The sequence below is a fragment of the Saccostrea cucullata genome, unplaced genomic scaffold (genome assembly GCF_032062105.1).
Source record: "Saccostrea cucullata isolate Sc308-1 unplaced genomic scaffold, CSIRO_AGI_Scuc_v1 ctg93, whole genome shotgun sequence".
Lineage (NCBI taxonomy): Eukaryota > Metazoa > Mollusca > Bivalvia > Ostreida > Ostreidae > Saccostrea > Saccostrea cuccullata.
The window spans coordinates 461,626-486,061 of record NW_026935164.1 but is presented as its reverse complement, the minus strand read 5'-3'; the positions used below and the strand labels follow the sequence as shown (position 1 = coordinate 486,061).

Sequence of the window (24,436 nt, the reverse complement as noted above, 5' to 3'; positions counted from 1 at the left end):
CATCACTCTCTTTGAACTCCAAGTTTTTTAAAAATACATTTATAAAGTGCAATGCCAAACTTTTTATCCAGTGCTAAGATATAAATGTTGACTTGTATACAGATATTTGTGATGGGATACCATGGTATATAGAGTTTCCGTTTCTATAGGTATCTGTAAAATTTCGCGTTGCCAACAACACAGCTCTCCAGGGTCTGGACTTTGAGGTTCTGACGGACACTGTCATTCTCCCTGAGGGAGTGGTCTCCAGGCCCCTCCCCATCCAACTGATTGATGACCAACTCCCTGAGCAGCAGGAGGTGTTTTATGTGGAGCTGGAGAACCAGATCACAGGAGGGGCAGTACTGGGATCCACCTCCTATGCAGTGGTCACAATCCTACCCTCAGATGACCCTAATGGACTCTTTGGTGTGTAAATATTAAATATCTTGAAGCCCTTTCTTCGAGTTTCATTAATCTAATAAATTAAGTGACAAACTTATTGAAGCAATTCATATACTTTCATTCTTTATTGATAACACATAGTCAAAGTTCTGTTACAAGTAGCTGTACTTTGATAACTTGAACTCGGATATTTCAATTACCATGGGTATGTCAAGGCAAGTAAGGAGTCTCTACAAAATTTCTTCATGGTTTTAATCCTTGATATCTCAAATTCTCAGATATCTCAAAGTTTTTTTCAGCACCATCAATACGGGATAATAAAATGTGACTATATTTTGTCAGACCTGTTATATAAAGGTTTATGCACTTTTGATCTTTATTCTGTAGAGTTTGATGTAAGTGGATTGAGTGTAGAAGAACCAGAGAATGGAACTCCTGTCACTGTCACAGTCAATGTGGTAAGAAGAGGAGGAACCATGAATGTGGTCACTGTCCTCTGGTCAGCGTCACTTAATAGTAAGTAGGTCAAGCAAGGTCACTGTGATCTGATAAGGCACCATGAATGTGGTCACAGTCTACTGGTCAGCATCACTTAATAGTAAGTAGGTCAAGGTCAATGTGTTTTAATAGAGGCAAGTAGAATGTAGAAGCTGTCCTCTAGTCAGCTTTACTGAATGGTAAGTAGGTCAAGGTCACTGGGATCTAATAATGAGGTCACTGTCCTTTGGGCAGCTTCACTTAATATTAAGTAGGTCAAGGTTAAAATTATATTTTAAGCAAAGGAGAAAGTGTGAATCCTGTCCTCAGGACAACCTATGTGTAGAATCTGCTAGTATTTCCTGGCCACTGTTTTAGAATGGAAAGAAAGAGACTGAAGTACCATGAATGTGACTTAACCTACACCTCATGAATTTAATTGTAGACATGTCCCCCTCAGAAGACATTAACCCGACCAGTGGAGCCCTCTACTTTGTGAGTAATGAGCCCAGGAGACAGATCCTCATCAGTATCCTCCCAGATGACATCCCGGAGGGCCAGGAGGTAGGGCTCATGTTTAAATAAAAAAAAAACTTAGACATTAGGGCAAGTGTTTATTATGCTGTCAGTAGGGCTAGTGTTTATCATGCTGTCAGTAGGGCTAGTGTTTATCATGCTGTCAGTAGGGTTAGTGTTTATCATGCTGTCAGTAGGGCTAGTGTTTATCATGCTGTCAGTAGGGCTAGTGTTTATCATGCTGTCAGTAAATTAAAGCCTTTTGGGTATAAAGCTAGTGTTTATCATTTTGTAACTAAATTAAAAATTTTATCATATGCTTAATGATTGAAAGTGAGATTTGAAATTAAAATTACTGTAAACCAACTTTTATTCCCGTGCGAAAAATGTCCACGAGTTTTGTGACATAATCTAACTCACAAATACTTACAGCAACGAACCATTTATTTTACTTTGCATTTGTAAAGAACTTCCTTGGTCACAAAAATTAAGTATCGCAGATTGATTACAAATTGAAGAATCGCAAATAAAAGATGATGTGAATAAAAGTAGGTTTACAGTGTACTTATTGTAGGATATTGTGTTGACATTGGTATCAGCTAACAATGGGAGTATAGGAACCAACAGGAAGTTTACAATTTCCATACAGCCTAATGATAATCCACATGGGACAGTGCAGTTCTCCACTAACAGTTACAGTGTAACGGAACAAAATACAAATAGTGTGCAACATCTGCTACTCTCAAGAAGGTGAGCATTTGAAGTATACCTCTAATTATTTGTCATGAAAAACTCATTGGAAAAAACAGTGAATGTTGTGCAACTGAATTATATCTTGAAAATCCCATTTAGTACCCATGGCTTTAAAATATTTGTCCATAAAAATGACAGAAATTAGCTATGCATTAACATTCCTGTTTACAGTAGTTATGGAGATAATTATTTTACTGTAATAAATTTCCTTTTTTTCAGTGGTGGTGTGTATGGACAGTTACGGGTGTACTTTAGTACTCTCCACTTATTTATAGATTCTGACACTGACCCACTGACCTATTTTGATCCACCAATCAATGGCTCAAGAGGACCTAATGGTCAAGTGTTCAGCACTGGTTCCAGCACCAATCCTCTTAAAGTAAACAACTTACCTTGTTAGGAGAATATTAAATTATGAAAAAAGTTCAAAATTTATGTTATACAACCAAATAAGTGGTTGGTTGTGAGACATTGAGGTGAGTAAAACTCACTTATAACAAAGTGCCAGGGCCAGACAATATTGTTTCGTTATAAGTGATCACGGGGAATAAAATCATTCCACATTCAAAAGAAAATATCCGAATTTATGCTACTTTAGATTTGAATCATGAAATATTTAGATATTGAATACTACCTTTGTGTATTTGGTTACCTGCCTCATTATCATACAAGATTTAACCCATTATTTTAGGTTTGTGCAGACAACTGCCTAATGACGTCCTCCTGTGTTGCCTTTGAGTTTTCCTCTGTTGATAACATCACTCTGTGTTTGTGGTTTACCACTCCGGCCACTCAGACCATTACTCCTAGGAATGGCTACCAGTACTTCACCAAAAATAATGTCAAGGTTGGGGTAAAACACATTAAGAACAATAGTTCAAATAAATTTCTCATAGAAAATGTTACAGGCCACATGAAATCATGAAAGTGACAATCTAAAACATGTTTAGATGTTTGTATGTAATGATTGCTCTTTTTGATGCAAACAGTGCAGTTACAAGAATTTCAGAGTAAAAAAAAAAGCTGTTGTATGTTTTTAGGTACAGGAATTAGAGAATAAAGCAGCTACTGCTGCTCAGGATTTCAGTGTGGTAACCAATGGTTACATAATGATCAATGATGGTGCCACCTCTGGACAACTTCCTGTCAGTATTTTAGCAGACGACATTCCTGAGCTGGATGAGGTGTTCCTGGTTAAGTTGACTCAGATCGAGGTGGCCAGCGCGGGGGGCTCCATGAAGTACCCCCCTCAGCTGGGGCAGGTCAACCAGGCCAGGGTCACCATTAATAAGAACGACAACGCCTACGGAAAGTTCCGCATGGTCAGTCAGAGTCCGCACGCGTCAGATGGAGGAACTGCTGTTGGCGTGGAGGAGAAACCCCAACTGGCTGTCGACTTGATTGTGGAAAGACTGGGTAACTTTTCTAATTTTAGTTATTTTGTTTGACTTGATCATGGAAAGACTAGGTATTGTTTTTAGGTCACCTGAGTAAGCTCAGCTATCGCTATCTGTTTTCGTCCGTCGTCGTACGTCGTTCATGGGTCGTAAACTTTTGAACATTTTTAGCTTCTTCTCTGGAACCACTGAACCAATTTCAACCAAATTTGATATACAGCATCTATGGGTGAAGGGAAACAAAATTGTGAATTTCATGGTCCCTGCCCCTGGGGCCTGAGGGGTGGGGCCAAAACAACTAAAATTAATGCAGTCTTTAAAAATCTTCTTTACTCATGGACATCAAGCAATCAAATTGTTGGCATGATTGTAATCAGCATTGAGTCCTCTACCAAAATTATGAAATTCATGGCCATTGGGTCAGGGGTTCTGGTGTAAGGGTGGGGCTATATAGATCATATAGTAAAAGGGCATTATTTCTTTGAAAATCTTCTCCTCTGCTCCTGGGTATTTAACAAAAGAACCAAGTACATAGTTATGATGACCAAGAGTGCCTTTTGGAGAATTGTGAATTTCATGGCCCCTGGGTCAGGGGTTCTGGTGTTAAGGCGGGGCTCTATTGATTATATAGTGAAAATACATGAATTCTTCAAAAATCTTCTCCTCTGCTCCTGGGTATTAAATAAACTAACTTAGTACATAGATATGGTGAGCAAGAGTGCTTCTTCCAAAATTATGAATTTTATGGCCTCTGGGTTTGGGATTGTGGTGTTAGGGTGGAGCTCTATTGATTATATAGTGAAAATACATTGATTCTTTAAAAATCTTCTTCACTGCTCATGGGTATTAAACCAATGAACTATGAACATAGTTATGATGAGGAAGGATGTTTCTTCCAAAATTGCCAATTTCATGGCCCCGGGTAAAGTGTTCTGGTGTTAGGGTGAGGCTCTAATGATTATGTAGTGAAAATGCATGAATTCTTTGAAAATCTTTTCCTTTGCTCCTGGGTATTATGCCAATGATCTTAGTATATATATTTATGATGAAGAAAGGTGCATCTAGCAAAATAGTTAATTACATGCCCCCTGGGTCAGGGGTTTCGGAGGGGGGGGGGGGAGGTTACATAGTCTAAAAATAAGTTAATGCTTTGAAATCTGCTACTTGGTATTAATAAACCATTTATGATAAAATAAAATTAATGACAAAACTTCCAAAATTTTGAAATATTTGGCCCCAGTGTCAGTAGTTCCTGTGGGGTTGGATGCACAACTGGTTATAAAGTGGAAATGCATTTTCTCTTTGTTACTCTGATCTACATGTACCTCTGGGTATTAAGTAACTAGAGTAAGCATGCTAAGTATATAATTATGATAAGCAATCATATGGTACCCCTTTCAAAATAGTGAATTTCATGGCCTCTGGTTTAAAGCACAAATCAAATTCAATTGTTGAAAAGTTGTTTCATGATACTCAGGTGACCAATAAGGCATGTGGGCCTCTTGTTATTATTTAATTTTAATTATTTTGCACACTGCCAAATTATGATATGAGCTGGCAAAATTATATTTTTATGTGCATATGTAGAATATCTTAAAATAACTTTTTTGGCAATTTCAGAAATTGATAGGTTTCTCAAACATGTTGACTTGAAAATTTTGATAAACACATAATGGATAAATAAATATATATTAAAAAATAAAGAAGATTCTTCATATTCCTTTAAGTTTGCTTATGCAGATCTTAGTTTGTTTTTTTTTTTTATTAAATTCTTTAAAGCCTGTTAGCAAAACATTTTTTAACAATTGGTGAAATTTTCTCAAAGTAATGATTTCTTTCTAAAGGTGGAAACCTGGGACATGTTAGTGTGGAATGGTTTGTGAATACAAACATGAGTACAGCAGAGTACAACAAGGATTTCTTAGCTGATGGGGCCACCTTAAAATTTACACCAGGACAGACACAAAGTTGTAAGTCATGAAAGCATACTCATACAATATGTAAATGTTATTTATTCAAAATGAGCTGATAGCAAATCTCATGACAGCAAGCTATATGTGCATAATTTTTCTGTCAATACAAACAAAAGTATATACACATACTATGAAATTTGCTATGTTTTTGCTAAATCGTCCTTATCTTTAAACTATAGATTATATGTAGAGTTATCTTTCTTTTACCTGGTTAGTAATATCACTTTTTTGTAATCTTCCCCAGTAATCACTGTGACTGTGTTGGATGATGATTTACCAGAGGAGAATAAAACAGTAATTGTGCAGCTCCGTAATCCACAAGGTGGCGCCGAGATAGAGGTCGGCTCAAGGGTCATAGTCACCATCATGGAGAATGATAATGTGGCCGGGGTGCTGGGCTTTGAGAGAACATCGTTCCTGGCAGAAGAAGGTACTTACGGTGTATTTACAGTGTTATACACAATGGGACATTCATGTTTAATTGATACATTTAATGAGTATAATATCTTATAGTGTGGTCAAAGTTCCAAGAAATGAAAAAAAAACCTTTCAACATTTCTTTTCTTTTTTTTTTTTGTAAATATGAAGATTTTAAAAGCATTTTTATGTTATTTTACATCTTCCTGTAAACACTTTTATTGTGAAAAACTATTTCTTAGCAGGTTTCATTGAGGCAAACATCAATGAATTTTCATGAATCACTGTTAGGGATTTTCTTCTTGACTAGTTCCATTTTTCTTACATAATTACAGGAGAAAAAGTGACAATTCAAGTCCTGCGTACAAAGTCGACGCGGGGCTCGGTGTCTGTAGACTGGGAGATTGTGGGTCTGAGGGGCATTCTACCCCAGGAGGGCTTCACTAACTATAACGGCACTCTCATGTTCCGACCGGTAATATAATACTTCTGTCATATAATTTGATACAGTAGTAAATACATTTATGACAAGTCTGCAGTTTTATGAAAGAATAAGAAAGCAACATTGCAACTTGCCTTGGATGTATGAAGTTTGCAATAAGATAACTTGAATATATTGTACAATAAATAACACATGCACTGGAAATTAAAACTACCAATTATCAGATACATAATTATGTAATGATATTATGATAACACATGCAAAGATGAATAATAGACACATAAAACAAACTCCAAATGTAGGCAGTGTAATGTAAATTAGGATTAAACAAGTTATAAACATTGTTAAGCATTATCAAATCAAAAACGGTAGTTTCAAATAAATAAAAGACAAAGCAATTAAGATAATCATAAACATCTTGTGTAAGATGTTTGCTGTATATTTTGCACAAGTAAAAACTAATTAACTTCAATGATATGAAAAGCTGCCAGCATGTACTTATTAACACCTGGACAATTCGTCTTGATAACTTACCTCGACAAGGTGTAAATGAGCTTATTACCGGTATGTACCCCCTCATAGTTTGATGAAATTTTAGGAGCAAGTCTATTCCCAAGTAAATATAAGCCCTACATACACATGTATAGGCCAAGCTTTCTTGGGTGATGTGTTTACTGATTCACACTAACACACAAGCATCGGTTTTTAGATTTTACCTACATGAAAGTTTTAGGAGCCATTTAGTCCGTTTTAAAGTAACTTTAAGTCGTTCCCAGATCAATTTTCAATGAAGTTGCATCTAGGCGAAGTTCTTAACTAAAAAACATATTTGTTTATAGACTTTGCCTTATACACACACATTACATTCAATGAGGTGACCACTACTGTAAACCAGCTTTTATTCGAGTGCGAGAAATATTCACGAGTTTCACAACCTACTTTAAGTCACAAATATTAATTGCCGCAAACCATTTATTTTGCTTTGTTTTTAGCTCACCTGAGCCAAAGGCTCAAGTGAGCTTTTCTGATCAAAATTTGTCCGTTGTCTGTCGTTGTCGTCGTTGTGGTTGTCGTTGTTGTAAACTTTTCACATTTTCATCTTCTTCTCAAGAACCACTGGGCCAATTTCAACCAAACTTGCTACAAAGTATCCTTAGGTAAAGGGGATTCGAGTTTGTCCAAATGAAGGGCCACGCCCTTTTCCAAGGGGAGACAATTATGAATTAGAGAAAAATTAATGGCATTTTTAAAAAATCTTCTTCTCAAGAACCACTGGGCCAGGAAAGATTTCTCATGTGGAATCATCCTCAGGTAGTGTAGATTCAAATTTGTTTAATCATGACCCCCGGGGGTAGGGTGGGGCCAAAATGGCCGATCAAATTTTTCATAGGAATATATAGGAAAAATCTTTAAAAATCTTCTTCTCAAGAACCACTGGGCCAGGAAAGATGAAACTCATGTGGAATCATCTTCAGGTAGTGTAAATTCAAGTTTGTTCAAATCATAACCCCCTGGGGTAGGGTGGGGCCAAAATGGCCGATCAAAATTTTACATAGGAATATATAGGAAAAATCTTTTAAAATCTTCCTCTCAAGAACCACTGGGCCAGGAAAGATGAAACTCATGTGGAATCATCCTCAGGTAGTGTAGATTTAATTTCTTCAAATCATGACCCCTGGGGGTAGGGTGGGGCCAAAATGGCCGATCAAAGTTTAACATAGGAATATATAGGAAAAATCTTTAAAAATTCTTCTCATCAAGAACACTGGGGCAGGAAAGATTTCATATGGAATCATCCTCAGGTAGTGTCGATTCAAGTTTGTTCAAATCATGACCCCCGGGGCTAGGGTGGGGCCAAAATGGCCGATCAAAGTTTTACGTAGGAATATATAGGAAAAATCTTCTTCTCAAGAACCATTGAGACAGGAAAGATGAAACTCTTGTGGAATCATCCCCAGGTAGTGTAGATTCAAGTTTCTTCAAATCATGACCCCCGGGGGTAGGGTGGAGCCAAATGGCCGATAAAAGTTTTAAATAGGAATATATAGGGAAACCTTTTAAAATCTTCTTTTCAAGTACTTCAAAGTCATGCTTAGTGATATTTATAGGGAATCATCCTCAGTATTGAATTTCTTTTGTTCAAATCATGACCCCTGGGGGGTTGTTGTTAAGCCCCCTCCCTCCCCCCAGCCCTCAGTAAACTTTCAGTTCTGATCTGATATGTGCTTTTTTTCTAGCCAGTTGCTCAGGTGAGCGCTGTGGCCCCTGGGCCTCTTGTTGTAGAAATGTTTCCTTATTCGTGAACAGTAATCGCCGCAGATTGATTTCAAACTGACGAATTGCGAATAAAAGATGACGCGAATAATAGTTGGTTTACAGTATTCCCACTATAAAATTGGATATATTGTACTATAAATCTAACATAAACTAATCCTATGAACCTTGTATAGATTTCTATTTTATCACCTCACTATAGCTCTTTATGGTAATGTGATGTGTTGATTACAGACAGAAGTTTCAAAGACAATATCACTAGATGTGAAATCTGATGAGAAACCTGAGGTGAATGAAGAATATCAGATAAACTTGGTCAACATAACTACAATTGGTAGGAATTACATAATTAAATTCAATTTAATTTTTCCTAGCCTTATCTAATATTTCTTCTTTATACTTGAATTTATTCTAAATGAATTCAATGTTTAAGGTTGGATTTCCAATTCAGGACTTAGGATCTTTGATTTTACATAGATCATTATAAGTTTTATTTTCCTTTGCTCATTTAAATACATGTACCCAGTAAATTCTGAAATTAAAATTGAACTCCTTTATTTTTAATACAAAGGGTATGTCAAAGTGATTTGGCAGGCCCCTTTTTTATCTTTGTGTTTTTTAATCTCATTACCTCAAATCATTGGATATCTCTTTGATTTTGGTCCTGTATGTTCAAAATAATAAGGTTTGACTGTACTAAGTCTAATTTCTTTTTTGAAGGCATTGGTCCCTCTGGGGCAGCTGTTGTTAACCCCCTCCTACAGACTGCCAGTATCACAATAAAGGGAAGTAACGACCCTCACGGGGTCATTCAGTTCTCCCAGAGCTCCCTCAATGTCAGGACCGAGGAGACCAACAACAAATTACATCTACAGGTGGACAGGAAGTTTGGAGCTATAGGTAAGGCCTGGACAGGAAGTTTAGAGGTAGGTAAGGCCTGTACTTGATAGGAAGTTTGGAGCTATAGGTCTGTACTTGATAGGAAGTTTGGAGCTATAGGTAAGGCCTGGACTTGATAGGAAGTTTGGAGCTATAGGTCTGTACTTGATAGGAAGTTTGGAGCTGTAGGTCTGTACTTGATAGGAAGTTTGGAGCTGTAGGTCTGTACTTGATAGGAAGTTTGGAGCTATAGGTCTGTACTTGATAGGAAGTTTGGAGCTATAGGTCTGTACTTGATAGTAAGTTTGGAGCTATAGGTAAGGCCTGGACTTGATAGGAAGTTTGGAGCTATAGGTCTGTACTTGATAGGAAGTTTGGAGCTATAGGTCTGTACTTGATAGGAAGTTTGGAGCTGTAGGTAAGGCCTGGAGTTGATAGGAAGTTTGGAGCTGTAGGTCTGTACTTGATAGGAAGTTTGGAGCTATAGGTAAGGCCTGGACTTGATAGGAAGTGTGGACTTGATTGATAGGAAGTTTGGAGCTGTAGGTCTGTACTTGATAGGAAGTTTGGAGCTGTAGGTCTGTACTTGATAGGAAGTTTGGAGCTGTAGGTCTGTACTTGTTAGGAAGTTTGGAGCTGTAGGTCTGTACTTGATAGGAAGTTTGGAGCTATAGGTAAGGCCTGGACTTGATAGGAAGTTTGGAGCTGTACGTCTGTACATGATAGGAAGTTTGGAGCTATAGGTAAGGCCTGGACTTGATAGGAAGTTTGGAGCTGTAGGTCTGTACATGATAGGAAGTTTGGAGCTATAGGTAAGGCCTGGACTTGATAGGAAGTTTGGAGCTATAGGTAAGGAATGGACTTGTTTTATATTGCTCCCTACAGAAGATTTCATATTATCTTTCTAATATATATTTTTATACAGATTCTTGCTGAGGATTTTCATAACAATTAAACTGTATTTTTCTAGAAATCAAGAGATTACCTGTGTTGAATTAAGCATTGAAGTATCATTTTTTGAAAGATGCAGTCTCATAACTGCAATGGTGTGTGCAAACAAATTATGTAACGCTCGTTAGCGTGTTATGAAAAGAGCCATAGCTGCCTTACCGACGACTCGGCCTACTCTAGTATTTAAAAGGAAATCACCTGTTTCTATTTATAGATACATGTACCTTTTCATCGCAAAATCAAACTACATGTATGTAATCATTTGAGAACCAGTGTTATATTTTCATAGTTGCAAGTTTGTTGCATGACAGTAATTTTACTTGTCCAATACTTATTCTAAACAAGATTGTTTGAAAATTTTAAAATAAAAAGGGCTAGCAACTATGACTTTGGGTCATTAAAATAGTTTAAGACTGTTTTTCCCCAAGATACTTTCAATGTGTAATGTTGTATTATATATCTCTTTTAACAATTATTTAAACATGTATGTATTATAAAATAATAAAAGAAAACATAGGAAAATGCACACAGAGAAAAAAAATAAAATCGTAGTTAAGTTACACGCACTGTGAGACTCGAACTCACAATCATTATGTCTGGAATCTAGCAATCACCACGAAGTCATTGTAATCGGATGGACAAAATTAAGACAGATTGTTGAATTTTGAAATAATTTTAGAAGAAAAATTAAATACGTATTTTCAACATTTTCAATGTGAAGACCACCTTTAACCAAAATTATCTAAACGTAATGAAGTGCAGTCATATCCAAATAAAATTATTCAGAAGTTGTTTTTCTGGTTAAGGGTGGTCTTTTCCTACAGTTTGTCATTGTTTAAGGGGGTACCTCAGTATTTACTATATTCTCCATATAAACTGAACGATTTTTATAACTATCATAAGAGGGAAGTATTAATAATTGGGTATTATTTTTGTGTGAGTTGCTTTAAGGCATGTATAAACTAACATTGTATGACAAAATTTTGGTTAAACAAAGTATTTAAAAAATCACTACTAGAGTAGGCGAAAGTGACTATCAAATGCGCTATGGCTCTTTGTTAAGTTTGCACACACATAATTACAGTTATAAAACTGCATCTTTCAAAAAATGATAATTCAGTGCTTATATTTACATTTTTTATCCCCTGTATTTCTGTAATTTTGATTTTTCTATTTAAAATTCCCACCTTATCCTTCATGTAAGTTGCAGATAACAGATAACAATAATCAAAGTTTTATTTATTTTTAGCTCACCTCGACGAAGTCGAGATGAGCTTATGCTATACCCACGGCGTCGGCGTGTTGGCTTCCCGTAAAAGTTTTAGGAGCAGGTCCATTCCCACAGTAACTATAAGCCCTACCCAGACCAAACTTGCATGGATGATGCATCTAGGGATGGGCATTACCAGAAATGCTTCGGATGCTGGATCTGACCTACATTTTTCAGATGAGTGACCAGGTTAAAGTTTTTGGAGCAGGTCCATTCCCAAGTAACTATAGGCCGTACCCAGACCAAACTTGCATGGGTGATGCATCTAGGAACATTACCAGACTTCCTGGATCTGACCTACATTTTCCAGATGAGTGACCAGGTTAAAGTTTTTGGAGCAGGTCCATTCTTAATTAACTATAAGGCCTACCAGGACCAAACTTGCATGGATGATGCTTCTAGGGATGGACACTAGCAGACTTGCTTGGGATGCTGGATCTGACCTACAATTTCCAAACGAGTGACCAGGTTAAAGTTTTTGTAACAGATTAATTCCAAATGAACTTAAAGACCTATTTAAACTGAACTTGCTTGAATTTTGTTGTCAGGATAAATACTAACTGTTAAGAAAATATGATGTGAGATTTGCATTACTTAAATTGATAACATTCGTTGAGGTGAGCTTTGTAATCTTTGATTACCTATGTTTTCAATCTAAAATGATAAACTATGCTTTTACAACAAAGAAATAAAAATGAATTGTATAACAAACATAAATTTTTTGCTTTGTTTAAACAGTAATGGCGTAGTCCCTGTATTCATACGCCAGACAGACTTTGGTCATTAGGTCTTGTGTGTTATGTGTATTTATCACTTGTAATTTGATAATGCTTTTTATTAGGGTCAAACAAAGTGAATGTAAATATGTAATATTAACAAAATTGAAAATAATGATGCTTGTATTAAAAAAGAAAAATTCACAACCTTTATGATAAGTATTACCTGTAAGGATTTGTTGTAGGTACTGTCCGTGTGTCTTATTCCATATCAAGTGGCTCCGTGACTCCGTTGTCTGAGGAGCTGACTGCTGCCATGCCCACTGAGGACTTCATTGCCGTACAGGGATACGTCGACATACCAGACCAAAACGTGTCCATGACCATCAGTGTACAGATTGTGGATGATACACAGCCGGAGGTGGATGAAGCCTTCATTGTAACACTTACAGGGGTGACCTTAGTGAATTCTACAGACACCAGTAGCATGCCACCCAGACTAGGTATAGGCTCTCTGTAAATCTGGACTTAAGTAAATCATAGGATCTCTATAGTGATTCTATTGAAGTAGGATTTGTATAATGTACTTAATGATTGATATTTCAAAATACTTGTATTGATAAACATTCTTTAATTCAGGAAATGAAGGTACAGTGTCAGAAATAGTTATCAATGCCAATGATGGAACAAAAGGAGTAGTTCAATTTGGCTCTGACTCCTACAAGTAAGTCTGAACGTTTGTATTGTAAGAAGCTGGAGCATTTTGATTAAATCTGTCTGCATACAGATTTCAAATAAATATAAATGTAAAACTTCAATTCCAGCCAGCATAAATGTTCCAATTTCCATTATGTAAAATGTTCCAGTTAAATTTTTATGCATTATTAGGATTTGAGAGTGAATGTTGATGCATTTAAAATTTGGATTTCAATATAAATGTTGATGTATTATTTGGATTTCAGTGTGAATGTTGATGTATTATTTGGATTTCAGTGTGAATGTTGGTGTATTATTTGGATTTCAGTGTGAATGTTGGTGTATTATTTGGATTTCAATATAAATGTTGGTGTATTATTTGGATTTCAGTGTGAATATTTGTGTATTGTTTAAATTTCAGTGTGAATGTTGATGTATTATTTGGATTTCAGTGTGAATGTTGAGGTACTATTTGGATTTCAGTATAAATGTTGATGTGTTATCTGGATTTCAGTGTGAATGTTGATGTATTATTTGGACTTCAGTGTGAATGTTGGTGTATTATTTGGATTTCAATATAAATGTTCGTGTATTGTTTAAATTTCAGTGTGAATGTTGAGGTATTATTTGGATTTCAGTATAAATGTTGATGTGTTATCTGGATTTCAGTATAAATGTTGATGTGTTATCTGGATTTCAGTATAAATGTTGATGTGTTATCTGGATTTCAGTGTGAATGTTGATGAAATCAGGAAGAACATCAGTCTGTCGGTGATCAGGACTCAGGGTACGTTTGGTAATGTGTCAGTGTTCTACTACGCTCAGAGCATTGTGGAGGGGACAACTCAGGGACTGGACTATACTATAACCCCACAGGTATACCCAGAACCATTTTATATGGTACTGAAGCAATATGTAGCATGTATATAGTAGGTTTGAATTTTTTGTATAGTGTTGGTACACAATATAATTCATTCTCAGTTGGGCATTATTTGTGAATTTTTGCATGTAAACAACTTGTTTGATCAAAAACTGTTCACTGTTATTCATTGGTGATGTGCACCTGTTATTATTTTTTTTAAAACAATTATTTGTTTGACACACCTTCATACACATTTTAAAAGTCTTATTTGTTCACATGACATTTTTTTTAGTTGGTGATGGATTAGATTTTTCAAGGTAAATTACATTTATTTTTTCCTTGGAAAAATGTTATATCTTTGTTGCATTGCTCAATAAAACAGAAAATTCATTCATTCTGAATTGATATGAACTTTATCAGATACTAATTCTCGAAATGTTTTGATAGGAAATCTTCTTTGCAAAAGCGGAGAACCAGAAATACATTATGTTGGAGATTCTGAATGATGATATTCCAGAGCCGGACGAGACATTCCAGGTGATACTGTCTCAGCCGCGAGATGGCGTGGAAATCGGAGAGCCGTCTAGAGGTACAATTCAGCTTTGTCACCTTCGTCTTTTTTCTCTTTGTGCCAACTGTTTTCTGCTTTGAAACATTTACACCTATGACCTGGTTACCCATGATTCACCTTTTCTGTTATTTCCACATCCATGCGTCATTTTCCTGTACATTCATGTTTTTTTTCAAGCCTAACTATTTTTACGTGTAGGTAAATTGATACCTGATAATGAATACAAGGAATGAGATTCTTTGAATTAATTATTTGTGCAGGTAGTTTTGCATAAAAAACCCCAATACCTTGGAGGTGTGTGAATAACCTTAAAAAATTATCAATCTTAATTTCTAAAATACTAAATGCAATGAAAATATATGTATTACATATTATCTATTAAATTTTACAGTTTAAACTCTGTAAAAATGGGGCATAAGTGTTTGCAAGCAAGAGAAGGCAAAAAATGAAATTGAATGAAAATCACTTGGTATACAGTAATACCCAAGGGCTCAAGATATTGAGGGTAAAATACTTAAAAAGTTTCTGGGACCTCCAAATCACTTCAGTATAACCTTAGTCATTATCTTATCCAGTTAACATAACCTTCTCTAATAAAATTGTACAAAACCAGACTCACAGTATTTGAAAAAAAAAATACTGTTTGTTTGAGTTCACCATCTTGTATAAAAATATCTAAAAACATTCAAACTTTCTTGCAAATATTTTCAAATAAATAGATTGATACTTCTGTTTCCCTGCACTGCGCGTCCAACGAGTTGCTGAATATAGTGGATCAGTAAGTTATAAACTAAAACACGGGTGTAAATATCATAAAAACGGGTCATGATCAGTACATGGTGGGATATAAATTACAGAACACAAAAAATATTTTTACGGTTGTTGATGGAAATATATTGTAGTAAAACTTATTTCGCAAATGTGTGACATTAGGGTTTTCCCGTGCTCGACAATGTAAAATGAACGTTTTTCTCATGCTCATGTCTTGTTTAACTATGCTTTGTGCAATATTGAGCTCAGCTTCACCAATCGATATTTTTGCAGTTAATCAATAACATGACGAACAATTTTAAATTTTTCTATTGAATGATAGGATTTTTTGTAAATTAATTTTTTTGTCGTTTAAGTTGTCTTAAAAAGAACGCAATTTTCCAACTCCAGATGCGGTGTGACAAAAGAATCCTGCTTTTTTGAATTTTTAACCCTGTTCATACTCTAAAATGTTTTAAAAGACACATGTTCGCTGACATATTTTTTATCTATGAAATTTTAAAATAGGTAAAACATTACTGTGGGGCATAGATGTACCCGATATCTCCGAATAAATATATTGATATTTTTCTGTAAGGTATAACTTAAAATGACAGGTATTTTTTCAGCTAAATGGTCATCCCCTTTTCATTGTGAAATGTAAGTTAACTTGTAAATCTTTTTTGGAGGTAAAGTTAATAAAGAACAACTATTGGGGGGGGCAAGATTTCTTAAAATTTAATGATTCAATCTTCCTTATATTTACTAGAAATTTAAAATAGGTACATTATGAAATGTAAAAATATTTGTTTTTAGCTCACCTCATTATTCGGTGTCGGCGTCTTCGAAGATTAAGTTTTTTGGAGCAGTTTTCTTTTAAGTACTTCTATGTCCTATATTGATTAGACATGCATGGAATATGCTTCTAATGTGTTTCATTGTACCAGTCTAAGTTTCAGATGCTGCAATTTCAGCAAAGGAATGACCAGGTTAATGTTTTTGGAGCAGGTTAACATTTTTGATGCAGTTTTTGCTGTAGGTCTCATTTCCAAGGAACATTATGTTGACAAACTTGCATGGATGATACATTTAATTCAATATTTAATATGTTGACAAACATTTGTACACTATAAAATGTGACTTTTTCCGGTTGAGGAACAGGTTATGTTTTAATTTCCAGATATAAGACCTTGTTGACCAAACTTGCATGGATGATATATCTATGCAAAAACACATTTTCTGGTTGAGTGAACAGGTTAATGTTTTTGGTGCACATTTCCAAGATACAATGAACCCTATAATGACCAAACTTGCATGGATGTACATCTTAGGATGCATACTACCAGACTTGCTTCGGATGCTGAATCTGACCTACATTTTCTGTATTTTAAAGTTTTTGATGCAGGATTCATTTTCAAGTAACTGTAAGCTCTTTAATGACCAAACTTGCATGGATTATACAAAGGTTGCATTCTACCATAGGTAAATATATTTTTTTCTGTAAAGAGGTTAAATTTTTATGCAGGTTTCAAAAACTAAAAAAAATCATCTTAGGATTGGACTTGCTCCGGATGCTGAATTCGACATACATTTTCCAGATAATGGACCAGGTAAAAGTTATGGGTGCAGATCTATCACAAAGAAACTGTAAGGCTTTAATAACCAATTGCCCAAATTTAATAAAACTTTAAAGATGCTGATTTTGATCACATTTTCGTGATGAAGAACTAGTTTGAAGTTTTTATATAGGTCTACTCCAAAGTATCAGATCAAAATTGCATAAATTTTGCATTTTGGAGGTACACTTTTTGTTGGGTAATTGTGTGATTTTGCCCTAAGCACTTAAGACTCAAAATGGTCATTTTTTCATTGTGAAGTGTGGCCATTTTTTTGTACTTAATAAACTCAGAAGATTTCTTAAAATTTAATGATTCAGAATTATGAACTACTCACGCTACATTTGTCCATAAAATCTTTAAGGAGGATGTTTTAAAAATATTTTCTGTTGATTTCTACCCTAATAAAAAACACAAGTAGTTTCACCAAAGTTATAGAGTTATCACTCTTTGTTTTCCCAAATTAGTAATGTTTTATGAAAATCCATATAAATATCTGTAAAAATGTAAAAAAAAAAAAGAAAAAAAAATCAATTGAAGGACTTTATTCGGTAATAACCAATATTTAATAATTAAACTTCAAGGGAGAAATTTTTAATTATGTTCTATAACAGGGGGATATATGCTGACTTCAAAGCACTGAATATTTTCATCAGCAGTGACGTCATATGTTAGAAGTGACGTCATGAAAGTGACATACTGTAGATCACTTAATTTTTGTGACACCTTATTTTCACGAGATAGTCATTTACTGTTTATTAGCGAGACAAAATTTTCATGAATCGTGGTCATTGCTCTATATAATCTTAAGAAATTCTATAATGTATTTTCGTAACAATGATAATAGATCATGATTTCTACAGAAAAATGTATATATTACGTCGATATTTTGAGTAAAAAGCACCGAGCGCAGGTCTGATCAGGCTCAATATTTTGATATAATGTGTAGAATGATAATGTCAATGAAATATGTAAATATCGTTCCTGAGCAAACTTACGCTCTATGATTTTTATAGCTAAAATTGTTGAAATTTTGTCCATTTTGTCCTCTTTCTAAAAAACGATATAAAATTGGACGAGTTTGTGACGTCATAAAAACAAAATATAGTCAATAAACTACTTTGAAACTATAATATGTTCTGTTCATTTATATTTCTCATACAATTTATGGAATTCAGCACATTTGAAGAATTTTTCAAAATTTGACTTTTGTGGGGGCAAAGATATACAATATACCGCATATATAGTTCTTTGTTAACTTTTGATTTAATTAAGGAATGAATTTAATAGCTAACCATTTTATATGGTATAAACTGGGTTGGGGTAGTTTACGCTTTATAAACCATGGTTTATAAAAAAGCGTAAACTGTTCCAACCCAGTTTATATCATATAAAATGGGTATCTATTAAATTCATTCCTTGTAATTTGATTTTCATTCATTTGAAGTAAGAAAAGATGATTGTTCTAACAAAATGACTTCAATCTGTACAAAATTTGAATGTAACGTCAGGCAGATTGATACGTTTTTAACGAAAGTCATTGTGACGTAGGCAACCCATTTTATACGATATAAAGTAATTTTTTTATCCAATCAAATACAGCGTTACAACCAGAATTAAATTATTTGACTCTGAGATAGGTGCTATTGTTCGCAGTTCTTTCTTTGTATTTTCTGTCCGTTTTCTGGTTTTTTGCACTAATCAAAGTTCAAAGACAGGGATGTTTGAATTACTGGCTTGACAAACTGTTTGTCTAGGAGTCGTCTTCAACATTTCCTTGGTCATGAATTTTCCCGACCTGAGGCTGTTTCCCTTTTAAAGTTTATTATTCTGTTCATATTTTTCAAGAAAAGTTTTTTTAATTGGTTAATTAACAATAAAACAGGTGAATTCAACTGAGAAAAAATCAAACTTCCCAATAAGTGAAAGGGGATTTACATTGATGGGAAATGATTTTGAATTTGTATTGGGAATATTTTAACAAATAAAAAATATTTTAAAAATGATAAGTCCAGAACCATTACTTTTTTTCATTAAATGTAGAATTTTTTTTTGATAACAATTTGATTGTACTGGGAGGCAACTTAAGATTCTATTACCAGGTAATCAGCGATTTCCTTTAGTCTTCTTGTGATGGAATAAACAATCCACAAATGACACTTGACGGTCTTAATGATCTGTGATGTACTTGGAAACATTTATTGAATTTATAGAAATGTTAAAATATAATGATGACTCTTTGTGCTGAAAAGAAGTTTGTTTTTTTTTTTCAAAATCTCCACAGCTCAAGTTAGGCTTAAGTTAGAATATGTATATATTAAGTGCTTGTTTGTCTTCTAAGTTACATATATAAATTTCCCCAAAACCTTGAATTCAGAATTGAACTCTGTGACTTTGTAATATCTATTTACTAATACAGGCTGTGTGGGGGTATTACAGGAAAAACTATTAAATATACATGTATTTGTTTTCCTTTCTTACTGAAATTCTGTGCCATAAATGCTATTGTGAGTGCTGTTTTTAAGGAACTTGCATATTTATAATTGCTTCAAAATTTCAAGGTTTGTAGATTATGTTTATGAGCATGTAAGGCTAATTGCAATCTGCAAAGTTCTATATGTACTTGCAAGGTCATCTTAATGATAATGATTGGTTGCACTCTCCCAAATCAGGGTATAATTATTGGGTTTGTAGGTAGGTGGGGAAATCTTTCGTCAGAAAATTTCAACATATTTGTTGAGAAGATAAAAGGAAGGGGGAAAAAGGGAAAAGATATTGTGTCCTGGAATGTTAAAAAAAGTTTTGAGTCAGGCCAATTGTAGTCATTCGGTAGGGAGAGGGCAACCAAACAATTTTTTAAAAATGGCCAAATAAGATTGTATATGACAGTAACGATATGACATTTTGTGGTATTTATTTTGGCTCTTACCTGGTACATCACTCGATCAGCTAACATTATGTTGAAACATGTTTTTTAAGATCTATTTTTGACTTTCAATCATCATGTGTAAGCTACTCACATCTTCAACTCAAGGAACTTTCTGAAACAAGGCCTGCTTTCAAAAAACACCCTAAAAGGATTAGAATTCATATTATCTTAGAAGATCTCCGTGTCTTTCCATAAAGAGATTGTTATTAATATAGAATTCAGTGTTGTAAATTAAAACTCAGCTTTCCAAGAACCAGCAAGGCTGGCACAACAAACCATAAGATACTGAAGCTGCCTTAAAGAGTAAAAATTCAGTGGCCTTTGGAGCAAGGGCATTAGAGTGTCAAATTAAAAAAAAAATGGAAGTAAATAGGAATATAATCTTCCTATTCTTTTCAATAATTACAAGATTGAAAATTGTTTTATGGTGGAATTCTTTTGTAGTGTATATTCACTGTTAGTTTGATCAGATCTTATGCACCTGGGCAAGAAAAGGGAGGGACACGAACACTCATTTTAATAAGTGGTAATCTGGCTCAACTAACTCCTAATCAGACAAATACAGCAGTTATTGTAGTAATCGTATAATTGTTATTTGTCATGGCCATTGTCAGCCTGCCAGACCTGCTCAAAATGTCCTTTAGATGATAATATGTCATATGACCAGCAACCCTCAGATCAGCCAAGTAGTCCTGTAAGCCTCACAGACAGTTCAAATGTAAATATTTATATTTCCAATAAATTTCCCCTATGATTCTTTACAAAAAAAATGCAGTATATTTTCTCATGAACTACATTAGATATGTATCACGAATAAGCATGAATATCTCCATTGTTACGTCATAATACCGCTCTTGACGTCAAAAAGTCAAAAAATATAGTGCACACTGTTTTGTTTTAAAAATGACAGTTGAACGGCGTAAATTTATGGCAAGTCATCAGAAAAATAATGTAAATATAAGAAATGAATTTAATTTTTTGAAGATTCATGAGGTATATGAACTACAACGCTTCCGCCGGCATATTTAAAAAGCGTAACGCGCTTCATGATGATTAATCATACATAACCTTAACTTTAAATTCATTTCTTAAATATTTCTACTAAGCCAACTGTGAAATTGATTTGAAGACCATTTTCGTGTATACTCACGCGTAGAAATATATATACGGAGAAACGTGCGTTAGCGTGACGTCACAATGAGGCTACAGAGATGTTAGAAAAATGCAACGATATAGGGCAGCGGGAAATTCAAATATTGAGTATATTTTAGTTGCTTCCAAACATGTAAAATGTAAATATAAGGAATGTTTTTAAGTTAAGTGTGAATTATTGGTGTGTGAATCACAAAGACTAACACATAGGCATATTTATAGCTCTACTGGTCAGAGACCAAAGAGCTTGCGATAATAAAGTATCAAAAATTTTTCAAAATGCTACTCCTCCTACAGTTTTGGTCCGAATTCAATATAACTTGGCACACAAGTAGACTACGCTAAGATACATAATTCTGTGCATCAGTTTTTGCTTTCCATGAACGATGTTGTGAAGGTTACTAAAAATAGAAATTTCTGTGAAATTCTTTCAAAATGCTACTCCTCCTACAGTTTTGATCCGATTTCAATATAACTTGGCACACAAGTAGACTAATTTAAGATACATAATTCTCTGCATCGGTTTTTAATTTAGTTGAACGGTGTTGCCATGGTTACTAAAAATAGAAATTTCTGTGAAATTCTTTCAAAATGCTACTCCTCCTACACTTTTGGACAGATTTTAACATAACTTGGCACACAAGTAGACTACACTAAGATACATTATTCTGTGCATTGGTTTTTGCTTTCGATGAGTGGCAAGGATCTTTTTTTTTTTACTTATTGCTGTTTTAGTCTTAAGTCCCAACTGCTCTTTTCTCTTCCTTTGTTTTAAGTATAAACCAGTAGAGCTACAGTCTCGACAGAGACTTCTGGTTCATGAAGCGCTCAGCACGCTTCATGATATCATGAAGCGCTCAGCGCACTTCATGATATATGCCTACGTGACAAGTCTGTGTGATTCACACACCAATAACTCACACAAAACTTAAAAACATTCCTTAAATGTCTATTACAACAATGTACAAATGTCAACCACATTTTTACATTAGCACTTTAATCTGGATAATAATTTTTTTTAATTTCCATTTTTTAGCAAATGTCACAATTCTGGCCAATGATGAATTCAGTGGAACAGTGACATTTAAATCCCAGGATATTGTCAGGATTGAAGAATCTCCTGGGGAGAATATGACCTTGAACATTGCACGTCTTGAGGTCATCAGGGGACCAGGCTTCTATGGATTGGTCAATGTCCCCTTTAAGGTGATCCCTGAAAGGGCAGACAACTCTGTGGATATCACGCCTACAGAAGGTGTCATTACATTCCAAGACAAACAGGTAGATGTCAGAACTGGTCAAATAATGAATTCACAAGAAATCTTGTCTGGATCCATAGAAATGGGCCAGATTTAAACAACATTCCTAACAGAAACTGAAAAACTTTTTATTTCACTAAAGTCTCCTCATGGGGTATGTTAGTGCAATAAGAGTTTAACAATTGAACAAATTAACATATGAACAGATAACATGATCTTTTATATGGACAGTACTGACAGAAAGGATCAGTTTTTGATAAACAAGATTTTAGCAAGAGTTATTTCCCATCGGTTGCCATATTGAAGTTATACAGGCCTGAATTCCTTCATTATTCAACAGATTTAAACTTGTCATACTGGGCAATTGGGTTAAATATCACAATTTTTCCTATAAATTTATGTTTACACAAGCTTCTTTAAATCTACAATTTTATTATTTTAAAGTTTTTTGTTCTCATATTTCTACCATCATTAAGGTTTGAAATAGGTTTCTCAAAGAGGAATATATTCACTAGTTGGACCTCCAAGATGACAGTCAAGGGATTAACTCACAGGGAAAATATGTCATACTAAACTCATACAAAAACTATCTGTTAGACAACATTTTTAACAGTTATATTTACTGAAAGGGACTTCAAGTTACCATCTATATTAGAAAAGATTTTGAAATTCACAACATCTAGATTAGACAAGTTTTACTGTGTGTCCTTTCTTACAAGTTTAAAAGTCAGCAGTTGGGGTTATCAAATTGCTAATTAACATCTGATCAAAAACATGTATTATCAATATATACCAGTATACAAATAAATATGTGTCTAGAACATTTTATGTTAACAGTACATTTAAATAAAATAAAATAAATACAATACAGATGTACTGTATAAGTATTAAAAAATTATTCATTTGTGTAAACTCATGACATTATGCCTAATTTTGAAACATGTATTATCAATATACACCAGTATACAAATAAGTATGTGTCTAGAACATTTTATGTTAACAAGTACATTTAAATTAAGTAAAATAAATAGAGTACAGATGTATAAGTATGAAAAAATTATTCATTTGTGTAAACTCATTATTCATTTGTGTAAACTCATAGCCTTGTTTTGAAACAGTGTATTATTAGCTCACCTGAGACGAAGGCTCAAGTGAGCTTTTCTGATCACATTTTGTTCATGTCTGTCTGTCCTTCTGTCTGTAAACTTTTCACATTTTTGACTTTTTCTCAAGAACAGCTGGGCCAATTTCAACCAAACTTGGCACAAAGCATCCCTAGGTGAAGGGGATTCTATATAAAGGGCCACGCCCTATTAAAAAATTGGGAATTAATGAAAATTTGGTGGTATGTTTTAAAAATCTTCTTCTCAAGAACCACTGTGCCAGGAAAGATGAAACTTTTGGGGAAGTATCCTCAGGTAGTGTGGATTCAAATTTGTTCAAATGAAGGGCCAAGCCCTCTTCCAAGGGGAGATAATAATGAATTAATGAAAAATTTATGGTATCTTTTAAAAATCTTCTTCTCCAGAACCATTGGGCCAGGAAAGATTAAACTCATGTGGAAGCATCCTCAGGTAGTGTAGATTCAAGTTTGTTCAAATCATGACCCCCGGGGGTAGGGCGGGGCCACAATGGCCGATCAAAGTTTTACATAGGAATATATTGGGAAAATCATTTAAAAATCTTCTTCTCCAGAACCATTGGGCTAGGAAAGATGAAACATTGAATCATATGTGTAATTCAAGGTTATTCATTTACAATGGCTGATCAAAGTTTTACATAGGAATATATTGGGAAAATCTTTTAAAAATCTTCTTCTCCAGAACCATTGGGCTAGGAAAGATGAAACTCATGTGGAATCATCCTCAGGTAGTGTAGATTCAAGTTTGAACAAATCATGACCCCTGGGGGTAGGGCGGGGCCACAATGGCCGATCAAAGTTTTACATAGGAATATGTAGGAAAAATCTTTTAAAAATCTTCTTCTCCAGAACCATTGGGCTAGGAAAGATGAAACTCATATTGAATCATCCTCAGGTAGTGTAGATTCAAGTTTGTTCAAATCATGACCCCCAGGGGTAGGGCGGGGCCACAATAGCCGATCAAAGTTTTACATAGGAATATATAGGGAAAATCTTTAAAAATCTTCTCCA

The 24,436-nt window shown here is 34.6% G+C and overlaps 1 protein-coding gene across 1 annotated transcript in view; it reads left to right on the top strand.

Moving 5' to 3' along the window:
- LOC134242054 (adhesion G-protein coupled receptor V1-like) overlaps window positions 1-24,436 on the top strand; it is a 138,204-nt gene that overhangs the window by 19,497 nt on the left and 94,271 nt on the right. Inside the window, exons 34-50 of the mRNA XM_062724074.1 lie at window positions 150-408; window positions 772-900; window positions 1,307-1,425; window positions 1,952-2,127; window positions 2,350-2,509; window positions 2,822-2,977; window positions 3,171-3,546; window positions 5,372-5,497; window positions 5,745-5,930; window positions 6,253-6,392; window positions 8,868-8,967; window positions 9,354-9,533; window positions 12,695-12,952; window positions 13,089-13,173; window positions 13,877-14,021; window positions 14,455-14,596; window positions 22,062-22,306. Of these exons, the coding sequence (XP_062580058.1) occupies window positions 150-408; window positions 772-900; window positions 1,307-1,425; window positions 1,952-2,127; window positions 2,350-2,509; window positions 2,822-2,977; window positions 3,171-3,546; window positions 5,372-5,497; window positions 5,745-5,930; window positions 6,253-6,392; window positions 8,868-8,967; window positions 9,354-9,533; window positions 12,695-12,952; window positions 13,089-13,173; window positions 13,877-14,021; window positions 14,455-14,596; window positions 22,062-22,306 (2,982 nt within the window). The remainder of the gene's footprint in view (window positions 1-149; window positions 409-771; window positions 901-1,306; window positions 1,426-1,951; window positions 2,128-2,349; window positions 2,510-2,821; window positions 2,978-3,170; window positions 3,547-5,371; window positions 5,498-5,744; window positions 5,931-6,252; window positions 6,393-8,867; window positions 8,968-9,353; window positions 9,534-12,694; window positions 12,953-13,088; window positions 13,174-13,876; window positions 14,022-14,454; window positions 14,597-22,061; window positions 22,307-24,436) is intronic.